General features: G+C 40.4%; 1 protein-coding gene across 1 annotated transcript; it reads left to right on the forward strand.

Moving 5' to 3' along the window:
- Positions 1-6,343: 6,343 nt before the first annotated feature.
- LOC127137967 (uncharacterized) lies at positions 6,344-7,650 on the forward strand. The gene is made up of 2 exons (XM_051064372.1): positions 6,344-7,085; positions 7,229-7,650. Exons 1-2 carry the CDS (start codon positions 6,344-6,346, stop codon positions 7,648-7,650), a joined length of 1,164 nt encoding a protein of 387 aa, XP_050920329.1.
- The last annotated feature ends 9,212 nt before the right edge of the window (positions 7,651-16,862 follow it).

Genomic DNA, 16,862 nt, shown 5'->3' on the forward strand with positions numbered 1-16,862 from the left:
TGATGCTTGCCACGACCTGGATCTAGCTATAATTGCAACTTCCATCTTCATGTTCTTGAGCTTGTGCAGCTTGATCTTGGCCAAATTCTTCAAATCAATGCTTGATTCTTCATCAATCACACTCAATGAACACAATTATACAGTAAAATCAATGAGTTATGTGGAGAAATTTGAAGTTTCAATTGAGAGCAAAAATGGAGGGAAAGAAAATTTTAGATCTAGAATGTGTGAACCCCCGAAAATTCTGTTAGGATTTAGCATTTATACTCTGTCCTAATTGTCGCACCCCAAAATTTGACTTTGGCTTTGTTGACCACATGTTGATTAATCTCGTTGTCTTGTATTCATCTCAATTTCTTAAACTTCGCGTGACAATTGGTTTGATTAGGTTTTGTGTGTTTTCGTTGTTTACCGTGTTGTATTTCGTTGTTTTAGCAAAACCTGGCCGATATCGTTGCCTCGTATTTATCTCGCTTATCTCTTTTGTGCGTGGCATCGCTTCGATTAGGTTTTGTGCGTTTTTTTAATTGTTTGTTTGTCGGTATTTTGACTGTATTTTGAATATATTAGAGTTTTCGTATTGTCCGATTATTTGTGATTGTGTTTGTCAGCGTTTTCGTGATGTCGTGTTGATTTTATTATTGCCTAGGGTTGTTTATTTAATTACGTGTTGTGCCGTGTGATTTAATCGAGTCTGTTTGAGTCGTGTTGTTGATTTTACTGGTTTACCGGTTTACTGGTTTATTGGTTTTATCAATTTGTCTGTTTTGCTGTGCAAATTGTCATCGTTTTTATCGCGTTCGTGTCGCTCGATTTTATCGTATTTTAATCGTGTGCCGTTTAATATTATTTGTGCTTAATATTAATTGTGTTTAGTTGTTAATTAGTTTATTTAATTAGGATTAATATTATATTAGTTTATTATATTATTATTATATAATATATAAATATATATTATTAATTTATGTTAGATATTTTTTAGGTTTCTTATTATTTAAGTAATCTAAATATATATTATTAATTTATGTTAGATATTTTTTAGGTTTCTTATTGTTTAAGTAATCTAAATATATTATTAATTTATATTAGATATTTTTTAGGTTTCTTATTGTTTAAGTAATCTAAATATATTATTAATTTATGTTAGATATTTTTTAGGTTTCTTATTGTTTAAGTAATCTAAATATATATTATTAATTTATGTTAGATATTTTTTAGGTTTCTTATTGTTTAAGTAATCTAAATATATATATATAGAGGTGGTTAGTAAGAAAAAAAGAGAAAGGAGGTGGATCAGTAAGGAAAAAAACGTGTGGTAAGAGAAACAGAGAATTGAAAAGAAATATTTTTCCAAAAGCATTACCGTATTTCACTTGTTCTTCATTTTCGGTAACCCAAAATCGTCCCGATTATTCACCGAAACACAAAACCGATTTCATATCTTTGAAGTTCCTTGAGTCCAGATCACAAATATCCAAGGTTCATTTCATTCCGGCGTCGTTTCACCGATCAAAAACGACGTTGAAGTCAGGTACTCACGAAGGCAGCCAGCACTGCGTCGGTGACGGTTTCCAGCTTTCGGTCGATCATTTGGACGATCAGAAGTTCATCCTCTTCACACAAGGTAATATTCTTCACTTATCTTTGAAATCGGCAAAGTTCCGGCTTGCCGACATGTGTTTTAATATATTATTTATCTAATATATATATATATATATATATATTAATATATATTATATATATATATTTATTATTTGTCTATTATATATCTAAATATATATATATATATATATATATATATATATATATATATATATATATAATATATATATATATATATATATAATATATATATATATTATCTTTGTCTATTATATATTATTTGTCTATATATATATATATATATATATATATATATATATATATATATATTATTTTTGTCTATTATATATATATATATATATATATATATTATATATATATATATATATATATATATATATATATATATATATTACTTTTGTTTACTAAATATTGTTTATCTTTTATTATTATTTGCATATATGTTTTATTTAAATGTTAGTTAAATTAATTATTTGTTTAAATGTTTATTTATATCAAATGTTTATTTTGTCTAAAGTAAATGTTTATATTGTTTTTTTATATTTGTTTATGTTGTTACTAACCGTTTCGTTTCAGTTTCAGCTCGATTAACTCCACTAACTATTCGTAATACTAACTATTCATAGCTAACTGTGTTGTAATAATTTACTTTCTCGCATTTTTTATTTTTTGTATTGTGTGTTTAATCGTATTGTTCACGTTTTATGTTAAAAAATCGAAAATCCAAAAAGAGAAACCCGATGCGATTCCAACGGTCGCCGTTTAAGAAACCCTTTTTACACACTCATAAGCTTACTCTTGGGCTTTCCTGTAATGAGCCCATTTATTTATTTCTTTAGGGTCTAGGCTCGTTCAAATCTAAAATCAACAAAACAGACTTTCCCCTTTTCTTTTGGGAGAACTACGTGGATTCTGATTTCTCCATTGCGCCTTGGAGATACGTAGGCATGAAGTCTACGACTTTATCGAGTCCAAAAACAATAAAATCAAGTTCTTTTCTCATCTCCCCAATCAAACGATCTAAGCGAAAAAAGCAAAGCATTCACATAAACATAAGCAAAAAGGTTCTTGTGGAGTACCACAGATGTAGAGGGTGCTAATACCTTCCCTTTGCATAACCAACCCCCGAACCCGTAACTCTAAAGGGATTTATCGTTATTTTTCCCTTCCTCTTTTTGGATAAAATAAAAGACGGTGGCGACTCTTGCATTTAAAATATTTTTCAAACGGGTTAAGTTCAATCAATACTTAATCTCGTGAAAAATCCCGCCGCGACAGAATGGCGACTCCACTGGGGAGTTACATGATTAAACTTATTTGAGGGTTTAGCCTATCTTTGCTTGTTTATATGTTTGCTTTGTGAATATTTGCTAAATTGTATTGTTTGTAATGTTTGTTATTTTGGGTTTTGGGGGATACTTGTGATAAATCCTATACCCGGATTTGGGGCACATTTGAGATAGGATGGATGATAATTCAGGTTGACTTGATAGGAGACAATCCTTACCGAGTTGACTTGAGCCTTTGTCCGCTTGGTGGAGGCCTCTTTGAGGGTGATAGTGCTAAACAAGTCATTTGTGAGGCATTGTTGCTTTCGACGGGCCCGTGAAGCCAAGGACCTTAGTTTACCTTTACCCCATCTTGGTCTTACTTAGGATGTGATGCGGTGACCACTTCGGACCAAAAGTCTGGTTTGGTTGATACGCGATATCACACTCAAGCGAGATTCTTTTGAGAATAATATTGGAAAGCGAGCAGTTGCTTAACCCGGTATTATCCGAAGAAGGATCCATAACCTTGGGAACTTTTAGAACCCGTTTGGCAGGTGAACCTTAGAACTTATCTTGGGGCTTTGTCCTAAACTCCATGCTGATGATGAACTTTGAGCCTTGTATTGTTTGACCATGTTTGTGTTTGTTGCATTCATGCATGACATGCATTCATTCCCATCATTTCAATCTTTTTCCAAGGAACTTAAAGTGAGGATTGCAAATATTGCAGGAAACATGGATTTTGGACAGAGAAGTGTGAAAAAGTACAATCTCATCAATCCAAAGATAGATGAACTAAAGAAACTGGTTTCTTCGATCGCAGATCCTATTGGTTTCAGAGACAGATATGGGGCACTTATATCTTTATTGACACTTAGGATGGAAGAAGGGTTATTGCAGACATTAGTACAGTTCTATGATCTAGTCTATCACTGTTTCACATTCCCAGACTATCAACTCATGCCTACATTGGAAGAGTATGCCCAGTTGCTTCACATCCCAGTTGCTGATACAGTACCTTTCTCTGGTTCAGAAAAGTTACCCGAGCACAGTTCTCTTGCAAAAGTGTTGTACATGAAGAAGTCAGAATTCAAGAATAACTTCACCACCAAAGGAGGACTTCCAGGTTTCACTGCCAAGTTCTTAATGGGGAAGGTTTCTTATTTTTCCAGTCAAGGTTGTGATATTATTGTGGAGCATCTGTTCGCCTTGTTGATCTACGGTTTGTTACTATTTCCTAATATTGAAGGTTTTGTGGATTCATATGCTATACGCATCTTCCTAAGTGGTAATCCTGTTCCAACTTTGCTCGGAGACACCTATCATTCCATCCATTACCGTACTTTGAAAGGAGGAGGAACCATAGTCTGCTGTATACCGTTACTCTACAAATGGTTTGTCTCTCATCTTCCTAAGTCAGCTACTTTTTGGGATCGCAAGTCAGGACTTCAGTGGTCACAGAGGATTATGTCTCTTACCCAGTCAGATATTGCATGGTATAGTAGAGTTTTAGACGATGTGAAGATCATTGATAGTTGCGGGGAGTTCCCCAATGTGCCCCTCATGGGCACAAAGGGAATCATTTCTTATAATCCAGTACTTGCTAGGAGACAACTCGGTTACCCTATGAAGGACAAGCCTCCTAACATTCTTTTAGAAGTTATTTTCTTGAGGGATAACGGGGAGGACCCTACCATGAAAGAGAGAGTAGTAAGAGCTTGGCATCGTGTTTGTCGCAAAGGGAGACTTGAATTGGGTAAGAAAGATTGTACCTCCTATGAGCCGTACCTCCAGTGGATCAGAGCCAGAGCTATACAGTTGAAAATGCCATACCCACATCATGATCCTATCAAACCCGCTCCGTTGAAGACCCCCTACCTTCCGCTAGATGACAAAGAAGAACTCCAAGCCACCTTGGAGAGGGTCAAGAAAGAGAGAGACGCTTGGAAGGATAAGGCCCAGGTGCTCGAAATGGAAAATGAAGAACTTCAGAGACAATTAAAGGAGCAGAGTGGAGAAGATCGTGCAGGTAAACGTCCAAGGGTGCAAGAGGATTTATTTTCCTCAGGCACAACAGATTACTCCCAGATTCCACAGTCCTCAGGTGCATGGAAAGGTCTTGTAGACAGTTTGGTGAAGGAGAAAGCTTTTATGCAGAAGGCCTATGAAGAAAGAATTGAGAGACTTGAAGGACAACTCCTACTTGTTTATGCTCGTCCTGATGACACATGTCCTTAAATGGTTTTCTTGGTTGTATTTTGGGTTGATAATTTTGTATATTTTGATAAAAATGCTTAAAATGAAAATTTTGTTTTGTTATCAAAAATGTTTGCAATTCTATCTTTTCCTTCACTTAGAGTTCCTTGGAAAATCATTCATTTTGCATATCCATGCATCACGTGCATACAGGTTGTCTGTCTTGGTCCAGTCTTCTAACAGTTGCTTCCCGCCAGCAGATCCATTTCAAGCTGACGCATAATTACAACACAAGAACCAACTACAAAAGAAGAATGGAGATAACAGATAACGAGAACCGAGAATTGAAAGCTCAGGTTGACCGCCTTTCTGCTATGGTCGAGACATTGATAGCAAACCAAGCAGCCCAAGCTGCTCAACTTCAAACAGCACAAGCTCAGGTTGCCGAAGCACAAGATGCACAGATCCAGGCGCAAGCACAGGCAGCAGAGATGCGCAACCAAATGTTAACCGCCCGTCTACAAGCAGAGGAAGCCCAGGCTAGGGCTCAAGTTCATAATTCAGGACAGACTTCGGCACAGAATCAACCTCAAATTCAGAATCAGACAACAGCAGCACCCGTCACTACAGTCATCGCTTCAGAAATCAACGCTGTCCCAGTCACTTCTGTTACCATCACAGCATCCCATCCTTGGGAAATACCCAGGGATCTTAATCAAGATAGATATCAACAAGAGTTCGTTCCACCAAATGCTCCTGTCTTCACTAATGTGCCTCCCGTTGTTCACTATACTCCTCACCTAGGAGAACCTGTCTATCACGACCCTACCCCAAGTGAGGATCCTGGTCTCAATGATAGAATGGATGAATTCCAGGATCAGTTTGCGGAATTACAAAAAGAGATAAAAGCTCTTCGTGGGAAAGAACTGTTTGGCAGAGATGTAAATGATATGTGTTTGGTTCCAGACGTAAGGATGCCAGCAAAATTTAAACTACCAGAATTTGGAAAGTACAAAGGAAGTTCTTGTCCACAGACCCATTTGGTTATGTACGTGCGAAAGATGTCAATGTACACCAACGACCAAAGGATGCTCATTCATTGTTTTCAAGACAGCCTTACCGGTGCAGCTTTACGCTGGTATATGGGATTAGACAGTTCTCAGATCAAGACTTTCAACGATTTAGGCGAGGCCTTTATCAAACATTACAAATACAACCTTGATAATGTGCCAGACCGAGATCAGTTGAGGTCCATGCAACAAAGAGAAAAGGAGACATTTCGTGAATACGCGCAAAGGTGGCGCGAAATTGCAGCACAGGTTGTTCCACCTATGGAAGAAAAGGAGATGACGAAAGTGTTCTTAAAGACTCTTGATACTTTTTATTACGAGAGGATGATTGCAAGCGCTCCTACAGACTTTACTGACATGGTAAACATGGGAGTCCGTTTAGAGGAAGCAGTTCGAGAAGGGCGTCTAGTTAGAGAAGGAAGTTCATCTTCAAGCGGGGCAAAGAGGTACGGCGGTTTTATGAAAAAGAAGGAACAAGAAACTAATGTTGTGTCCTATAATCATCCAAGAAGGATCAATTATCCTTACCATTCCCAACACCAACATATAGCAGCCGTGACTCCAGTAATCACTTCCGCTCCAGTTCAAGTCCAATACCCTCAGCAGCGTACCAACCGCTTCCAACAGAATATTCAGTATCAGCAACAACATCAACCTCAACAACATCAACATCAGTTACAACAACGTCCACCACAGCAACAAAGAAGAACCAATTTTGATCCAATTCTGATGTCATATGCAGAATTGTATCCAGCTTTGATCGCTAGAAACCTTGTGCAACCACGACCACGAGCTCCTGTACCAGAAGTGCTACCTTGGTGGTACAAGCCAGAGGTATCTTGTCCCTTTCATCAGAATGCTCCAGGTCATGACTTAGACAACTGTTTTGCTTTAAAGTTGGAAGTACAGAAGTTAACAAGAGCAGGTATCCTGACCTTCAAGAACATGGGTCCCAATGTGAAGGACAATCCAATGCCAAGTCATGGTCCTTCATCAGTGAAATTCATTCTGTTTTATGTGCTCATGGTCTATTCCAACATGACCACCAGATCTGTGGTACATGTTCAGTCAATTCAAGAGGTTGTAGAAAGATTCAAGATGATTTGCAAGGCGTCCTTGATCAGGGTTTGATTCAGGTTTCTAGACAAGTGAGTTCTCCAGAATCACAAGAACAAGAGGTGAATGTCATCATTCCTTGCTTCAACATTCCAGAGAAAGTAGAGATAGCTTATCATTCGAGGGAGCCAGTAGTGATTTGCCCTCCGGGCCCAATGCCTTACACTTCAGATAAAGCGGTCCCCTACCGCTATGCAGCAACTATTATTGAGAACGGTAAAGAGGTCGAGATTAAAACCTTAGCCTCAGTTACCAATATCGCAGCAAATAGCCGAATGACGCGCAGTGGCCGTGTGTTCGCTCCGCCGGTTATCCCAAGTAGAAATGTTGAGAAAGATCTAGTAGTCGTGGTACCAGTGACAAGAGAAGCATAAGGGCAAACAAGCAATTCAACCCTTGACAAAGTGTCGCATCCTGCGAAAAATCAACCGGCGAGGCTCGAAAACAAACACACACAGAGCCGCCACTAAACGTTATTTATCCCAAGATAGGGAAAGGAAACGCTCAGAGAAACCTGGAAAGTCATGGTCTCGCGACCAGAGAGAAAGGGTAAGGGAGTCGGTTACGCGAGGGGAAGGTATTAGCACCCCTCACGTCCTAGGTACTCCTAGGGATCCACGTCCTAGAATAAAGAAAAGGTTGCTAAACATCACACACACACACGGGGAACGCAGGTGGGGTTAAGAGGAACGGGCTCGATAAGGTATCGCACCTTATGCCTACATATCTTGTCTGGAACAAGAATCAGAGCCACTGTAGTTCGGCTTACGCACGCCAAACAACACGAAGCACACAAACAAGCAAGGGTGGCAAACATGGAGCCCGACAACCACTGGATAGAATTACGTCGGCATCCGAACCAAAGCACACTCAAAAGGGCAAACGTGGAGCCCGACAGCCAATCACTGGGCTTACGTCGGCATCCGAACCCAAGCACAATCAGATAACAAGTAAACGCACGCAAAAAAGAAAAGGTTGCCCGGAGAGGTCTCGCACGACCCCCTGCCTACATACCTCGTCTGGCACGAGGATCAGGGCGATGTAGTTCCCCTGAAAGGGACTAAATTGCTAACCAGAAACCGGGGAAAGATACACAACTAGGGAGCTGAGACTCGAGCCTAATGTTGTCATGCATCGTTAACCCTAAGTTCGGTTTTCTATCCTACTTGCATAAGCAAACTAACCTAACCAGGAAAGAAGCTAGCACACAAGCATACAATCATATATCATCAAATGAGAACAGGTATCTCAAACAAGCATGTCAATCAGATATCCACATAACACGCACTATAGCCAAACAAGGGGCTCAATCAATCAGGTTTGACTGCCTAAGCAATCGTCTGTACAGGCTGTGTTTGCTCTTAACCTTGCCATTACGAGGCTAAGGTGAAGCAGATAAAAAGGTGAAGTGAGGATCCGACCTCACAGCTCTCATCCCTAACCAGGGAGAGCTGACAAATGAGCATGGGTCCAGAATAGGGGAACCCTTCTATACTCGATGACTCAGACACAATGTGCACTGCACAGGATCTTGGGCTTTTGATCTCAATGCTACAACCATGTAATGGGAGCAAGGAGAAGACTCAACTGAATAGTGGGGGGTAGGCTGCATACCCCTACCTTCCACCAATTGCCTTATTTAAAGGACTTTCACCTGCTTGGGCTTAAAAATAAACAACCACAATCATTGCCTCTTAAGGAGGACTTCAGACAATTTGCCCGGCCCGGTAACAGCCGGGTCTCCAGACTACATGAAGTTTTAAGAAGTTACCTCAATGCAAGTTGCTTATGCAAAGCAAAGCAAAGCAATAGTTCACAAGGAACTGAGCAACTAAAGTACCTGGAAACAATCAAACTCAGTCAGTACCCAATCAGACAAACTGTAAAGCAAACAGTTAAACAGCTCAAACAATACAACACAAAACAAGCCCAAGGCTTAAGCCCAAGCTCCAACACCTACAAAACAAGGTTATGTTAGTGTACAAACATCCACAACATCAATTAAAATCAACTTGTATCATTCTCCATGTACATTGCTTTTTTGATCCTGAAAAATCAAGCAAATATTAGCAACTAGACCACTAGGCCAAGCCTAGGGTCCAAAAGCAAGAAAAAATTTAAACAGCAAGGTATCCACCATCCAACATCAAATTAACATCAAACAAGAGCAAACATCATTGGTCTCATGTTTATATCATCCATCAAGTTCAATTCATGCACAAAACAATCCATATTGGTTCAAATGAAGCACCAAATATACAAACAGAAGTATTGCATTCAAAGCCATGCCAAAACACATCAAAAAAATCTCAAATTAAATACACCTAAACAGGGGTCAATCAAGGTCTACCATGTCAAATTTGAGCTCAATTGGGAAAATGGAACCATGTCAATGAAAATCAACAAAAACAGACACAATCTCATGCTTCAATTCATACCATCAATGCATACATCCAATTCAAAAATTCATATCTCATTGGAAACTAAAAAGAAATGGGTGAGACCAAAACAGGGAGGTCACACAATGTGTCTAGTTCATGCATATCAAATTTCATGGCCATACAATACAATATGAGGATTTCCCAATCAATCTACCAACATGTATCACATGAGCTTGCAATTTCAACAACCAGAAATGAAAAATCATGATCAAATTGAAAATACAGTGAAAAATTCTACAAAAATTCATACAACATCCTAACATATCAACAATTCACCATGCCAAATTTCATTCAATTCTAACATGCATAGGTTATCCAATTAAATTCAACAAGTTGACATCAAGAGGTGTGACACAAATTGTCACACCTAAGTTCCAGAATTTGCTGCTCTCTAACCAGGTATCAAAAATTCATGAAATTTACATATAAATAATCCTCACTGAGTCAAGAACCACCACAAAAATTTTCAAGAATTTATTTTACATCATGTGCATTTCCCAATTAAAATGGTGCAAGGTGTCAAAACATCATACATGTGAAACAAGCCTAAGCCAAATAATATTATTACCAAGCACAACTTTGACCAATAGGTCAAAAAAATTCTACACTCATCAACAAAGTCATAGAAAAATTTCCATATTTTTCTGATTTTTTTACTATTTTTTATGAATTTTTTAATGTGTTGGTGATTTTTAAATAATTATTTAGAACTAATATTAATTAATTAAATTTGTTAATAGCAGTATTGCAATAAGTGGAGGCGGGAAACCTGTCTTGAAACTGGACCAAACCAAAAACGGATCAAACTGTAGAATTTTCCAGAAAATTGCTTCTTCTCCCTCGCGCGCCATTACGCTCCTGTTCATCCTCCACTTCCAATTTCGACGGCAATGGCAGTGCGTAGATCGCGGCTTTAAGCTCCAACTCTTCAAAACAGATGCACAAGAAGTATATAGAAGGTGAATGCTATGCTCCGTTTCAATTACTTCCACTCCTATTGTCCACAATTCAGATTTGCCATGGATGATGAGGTTTTGAACAGTCACGATTTTGTGATCTTTGGATGATGAAGCATGAAAACAGATGGAGTAGAGGTTTAGGTGAGTTCAAATCAAAAGCAATTTCGAAAAAAGGTTGAGAAATGGTGAAGAATTCTTGATTTGAAGATGTTGAGTTCTTGATGAAAATGGAGAGAATGAAAAGTTTCTTGATCCAACTTTGGTAATTGTGAGATTCTGTTATGATTAGGCAAGGATTTAGAATATATATGTGTGCTTAATTGATCACTAATCATGTAATTAACCAATTTGGCATAATTAGTGATAATGTAATTTTTGCAAATGAGGGCAAAATAGCCAATTCACAATGACAGCACATGCCAGCTCAAAATTGGTTCCAACATGTCCAAAACACCATATGTGAAGTGTAGAAACAATTCCCATTGCAATTGGTTGCTTAAATCTCATTTTCACTATGTGTATGTAAAGTATCCATTTTTAACCATTTCATTTTTCATGCCAAAACTCAAACCATGTGCATTAACCATGAAATGAATATTCAAACACACTTAAAATGCCATTCCTGAGGTGTTGGAAAAAGTCCCATTCAAAAATTCCCAATATTTTGACTTTTGGACAATTTTGCCCCTGGTCCAATTCAGCTGTCCAGTTGAAAAGTGACTTTTTGCCTTGGCCATTTTTGAACAAATCCAATGATGCACCCTCAAAGTACATGTCAAATGGAGTTTGTGCATATAAAGAACTTGCAATTTGGACAAACCATGTGGAAGTTATGGCCTCCTGATTACGGTCTTTTCTGAAATTCACTGAGCCATATTTTGCAAACCGTACATTGGATTTTCAAGTTCTTGGACTTTTTGGAAAGGTGAGAACAAGATCTACATCTGTCATGTTGAACAATTTTTCATTTGAAGCTTCCTTGGACTTCTGTTTTTGAGGTCAAAAACTTTCCACTTTTGGAAACTTCTATTACAAGTCAGTTGCTATTTTTGGCAGTTTTTGTCCTGACTTGATTTTCTTCATTCTTAAGCTTTGAGATGTCAAATATCACTTGTTCCAACATGAATGAAGTGTATCCAACTCATTTCCACCTCCACATCCATCAGATCAAGCACAGTTGACCACAGTTGACTTTGCATCTGATAGATGAATTTGGCAATGCATTGATCAATTTAAGCCCCAATCTCCAACTGAAATGGCTCAAGGGTGACACCCTAGCCTCAATAATCACCATATAATCACAAAATGATCCTCATCTCCATCTCAAACACCATCTCCTGATTAAACCCTGATTGGCCCAATACAACTGATTAGGATTGACCAGTGGTCAAAACCCTAATCTCAAGGAATCTTCTTCAATCTCCTGATGACATCCAACCATGGTGATGATTATGTATCGATTCAATCAACATGAAGACCAATACCCTTGGGAGTCACAAAACCCTAATTCACAGCTCAATCCTCAGATGGCCTATGATCAATCAGTACAACCCTAGGCTTGCATTTTCTGACTTCCTCATCTTCTGATCAAGACTTGGGAAGATAGCTTGCACTATGTAACCACATGTTATGCAATATGAAATGCCTAATGTCCTAAAATGAAATGCAAATATGTTAATGCTAGTCCCAAGAGAGGAGGGCAAATTTTGAGGTGTTACAGCTGCCCCTATTCAATCCACTGTGAACCTGTCGATACGAAATAGCCTCGGCTTTCGGATGATCAGGATGAAGAGTGATTGAATACCAAGAACAGACGAACAATTTGCACTCTGATGGGATAATAATTAAAAACGCCTGTCAGCATCGGCGAAGAAAAACTCGAAAAACCGACGACCTGGATGCCAAAATAAATGGTAACGCAGGGATAACCAGGGTCTGAACACCACATCCACTCGGGATTCTCATTCTTTTTTTTTGCTTTTCTTGAACGCCGAAAATTTTCTCTTCTTCTACCTGGTCCGAAAACCACTTCGGTCTGAACTCCGGGAAATTGGCCTGATCGCCACTTCGGTCTGGATACCGCCTCGGTCTGAACTCCGGGAAATTGGCCTGATCGCCACTTCGGTCTGGATACCGCCTCGGTCTGAACTCCGGGAAATTGGCCTGATCGCCACTTCGGTCTGGATACCGCCTCGGTCTGAACTCCGGGAAATTGGCCTGAATACCACAAGTACATCAACCTGATCGTCGGAAACTTCTTCGATCTGAGAATCGGAAATTGGCCTGATCGCCACTTCGGTCTGGATACCGCCTCGGTCTGAACTCCGGGAAATTGGCCTGAATACCACAAGTACATCAACCTGATCGTCGGAAACTTCTTCGATCTGAGAATCGGAAACTGGGCCTGAACGCCACTTCGGTCTGGATACCGCCTCGGTCTGAACTCCGGAAAACTGGCCTGAATACCACAAGTACATCAACCTGATCGTCGGAAACTTCTTCGATCTGAGAATCGGAAACTGGGCCTGAACGCCACTTCGGTCTGGATACCGCCTCGGTCTGAACTCCGGAAAACTGCTAATCGCGTAACGTCCTCTGATTTTATTTCCCTCTTCGCCCGACGGAAACATTTCCTCCAATATCGCACTACTGGGGAACATTGCTGATCTGACGTTCTGATGCTAGACTCCTCAGAATAACACCTTTATCTTTCAGCAAAACCACCCCTCAAACGGTAACCACGGTTTGGGACTAGCTTATGCTTGCAATGATGCATGATTGATTTTTCTGCGTAATGCTCCATAAACATGGAAATGCTACGCGATTATTCATTTTTTATGCAATATGCCATGCTATTTTTTCATGATGAATGCATAAAAAGAAATATCCCCCTCTGGGGAATCCTCTGGGGGACACGAGACTCTCTGCTGAGGCTCTCGTCACTGCTCCGATTTCCACCCTGCCGGGGAATAGTACTGCTGCTGGGAGAATGCCACCCTTGCTGGGGAATACCTCCTTTGCACCCAACCCTCTCGAGGACCTGCTGGGGCAGAAGAACCATCATCGCGCTCTGTGGGGATACCACAATCTCTTTGTCTTGCTGGGGATACACGTCCCAACTCTGCTTTGGGAACCCTCACCGATACTCCCGCTGAGGAAATGAGCAATCTTCAACCTACCGGGGATGACCATCCAGACCATGCTAGGAGAAACGACTGCTACTCCGCTGGGGATTACCCATGCAATCCATAGGTAGAATCGGCTCAGCTGGGGATGCAGAAACCCGTCCGCCACGGGAATTTGTTCAATCCTCCGGTAAGATGAACACTGCTGGAGATATATTTCTTTGGAAAAGACCCGCTCCACTCGGGGGTAGCAACCTTCAGACCTGACTGCTGAGGAAACACCATTATAAACCTGCCAGGTATAACCACACTGACTCGGCTGGGGAGCTAGTCCTACGATTCTGCTTGGGGACTTAGCTGGGAAATAAGAATTCCCGGACTCATCCGGACCTTTTCTGCTCCATCATCTTGTATTTCAAGCCGCTTCGTGCTCGACGAGAACGTACTCCTGGGAATTATACAGAAATTTCAATTTTCCGACTTTGAAGAGTCTTCTTGATTAATTTCAATGGTCGTCGGACGTCTCTCGTCGTCTCTCCACCGTTCCTCCTTCTTCCCTGATCGAACTCTGCGGGGAACTGCATACTTTCAAGTCTTCCGATTTTGAAGAGTCTTCTTGATTATCATCAAGGATCGTCGTACGCCTCAACGCCTTCATCATTTTTCATACACTCGTCCCTGACCGGACTCTCTGGGGATTTATTACAAAGCTTCCACATCACAACCTGCAAGTGAGTGAAAAGTACCTAACAGTTCCTGCAAAACAGATCGTCAGATAAAACCGTGCCCCAGGCGTGTCAAGATTTCAACACTTGGATCACTCAACCTTCCAAATAAGATTTCAAGCGTTCAATCTTATAAACATGCATTGGAAGGAACCCTATATGTTTTAAAATGCAAGATTCTTTATCAAAAATATCTGGATGTTTTTGCAATCAAAGCGGTAATGAAAAACAAAAACGAAATTATTTGACTGAATATGCATTTTATTGATTGGAAAAGTGTGTGGCTCAACTGAGCAATACAAAGGGAGCAATTCCTGAAAAGAGGTAATTGCGCTCAAAAGGAAAAATCTATCCTAATGGCAATGTGAAACCCGTAATCTCATCGAGTTCCAACTCGGTTACACCCCATATGTCCTCAGACTCTCCGTGCTTTCTGCCTTCTGAACAAAGCGATTCTGATTGATCCCTACCGGGTATTATCCATGATGCTTTAACCAAAGCGCAAACGATCATGCTAGACGCAGTTGTTCGTTTCAATCCCTCTTTTGCCTGGACCGCCCTTTCGGGTTTTCAGTCCACCGGGATACCCATTTTTGCCCAAGTCGCCTTCTCAGGTTTTCGACTTGCCGGGTGTACATTTTCATTTTTATCCCTAATTTTTGCCCGAACCTCTTTTCTGTTTTTGGTTCGCCGGGATGCCCATTTTTGCCTGGACTATTTTGTTCTTTTCGTCCAGCGGGTCAATTTATACGAAGTATTTTTTAACTGCGTCCGCATTCACAGGGGATGGAAAATCCTCACCATCCATGGTCGTTAACAACAAGGCTCCGCCAGAGAAAACCTTCTTGACCACGAATGGACCTTCATAATTCGGTGTCCATTTGCCCCTTCGATCGTTTTGAGGAGGAAGGATCCTTTTCAGCACCATATCACCTACGTGATACACCCGAGGTCGCACCTTCTTGTCAAAAGCACGCTTCATCCTCTGCTGGTACAACTGCCCATGACAGATGGCTGCTAGCCTCTTTTCCTCTATCAGGCTCAACTCTTCGTACCGGGTCCTTACCCATTCAGCCTCTTGCAATTTTACGTCCATCAGGACTCTCAAAGAGGGAATCTGAACCTCGACAGGTAATACCGCCTCCATCCCATATACCAACGAGAAAGGAGTTGCCCCAGTAGACACACCGAAGATCAATACCCAGGATACCAGTTTCCTACTCAATCACACCGTCGTTGGTGTATTCAACGTTATCCGGGCAACAAAAGCTCATTCACCTTAACCTCCCCATCAGACATCGGAATCCGTTCGGATTCAGGGTCAGGCCCCTCCTCCGGGATCGGCTACTCTCAATCTTTCGATCAGAGTACCTCGAGATGTCCTCATCAGGGCACTCAAACTTCATCGGTTGATAATCATCAATGGGTTGCAGAGCGATGTACTCAAACAATACACCCCTTGATTGCTTTCTGAGAGCATCACCAATTAGTCAACATTCTTTTTCACTCTCGCAACCCGTCCGGTCAATGCTGGATTCTCAAACCCACACTCGATCGGATCCATCTCGGAAATCCACAAAGTGGTATGAACCAGCATATACTGTCTCAGTCGGCGAGCAGCCTATGCCAAAGTACATCAAGTTTTTTCGAACAGTGAATGTACTGTTTCACAGTCGATAAACTTTTTGCTAAGGTAAATTGCATGCTCTTTTCGACAAGACTCGTCATGCTGACCCAATACACCTCGTAGACCCCTCGAAGGTCGTCAAGTACAGATTTAACAGTTGCTCCTTCCACAGGAAGTATCAGAATCAGAGGTTCCTGCAACTTTTCCTTTTATTTTTCCAACGCCCCTTGGCAATCATTATTTCACCTGACCGTTTGATCTTTTTTCTTCAATGGGTTCCCACGTGGCTGTTAAATGAGATGTGAACCATGACAGGTAGTTCAATCTATCTATGAAACCACGAACCTCTTTTCCATTCTCGGTTCAGGCATTTTTTTATTTTTTTTTTTTTTTTTTTTTATTATTTTTTTTTTTTTTTTTTTGCAGGATCAACCTCGATTCCTCTATTTTTTACAATAAACCCCAACATCTTACCGGATCGCACTCTGACAGTGCACTCATTCTAATTCAACCTCAGTCTGAATTATCTCCACTGGTCAAACGACTTGCCCCCAGTCTGCCAGATGCCCCTCTTCTGACTGGGACTTTGCTATCATGTCATAGCATCTGATTCCATGATGAATCATATCATGAAACAAAGTCACCCTGATACGCGGCATCGGCGCCCTGCTTCTCAAGAGGACAGTCTTCTCTCCGTGGTAGCTTGTGA

Source organism: Lathyrus oleraceus, chromosome 4 (genome assembly GCF_024323335.1).
Source record: "Lathyrus oleraceus cultivar Zhongwan6 chromosome 4, CAAS_Psat_ZW6_1.0, whole genome shotgun sequence".
Taxonomy (NCBI): domain Eukaryota; kingdom Viridiplantae; phylum Streptophyta; class Magnoliopsida; order Fabales; family Fabaceae; genus Lathyrus; species Lathyrus oleraceus.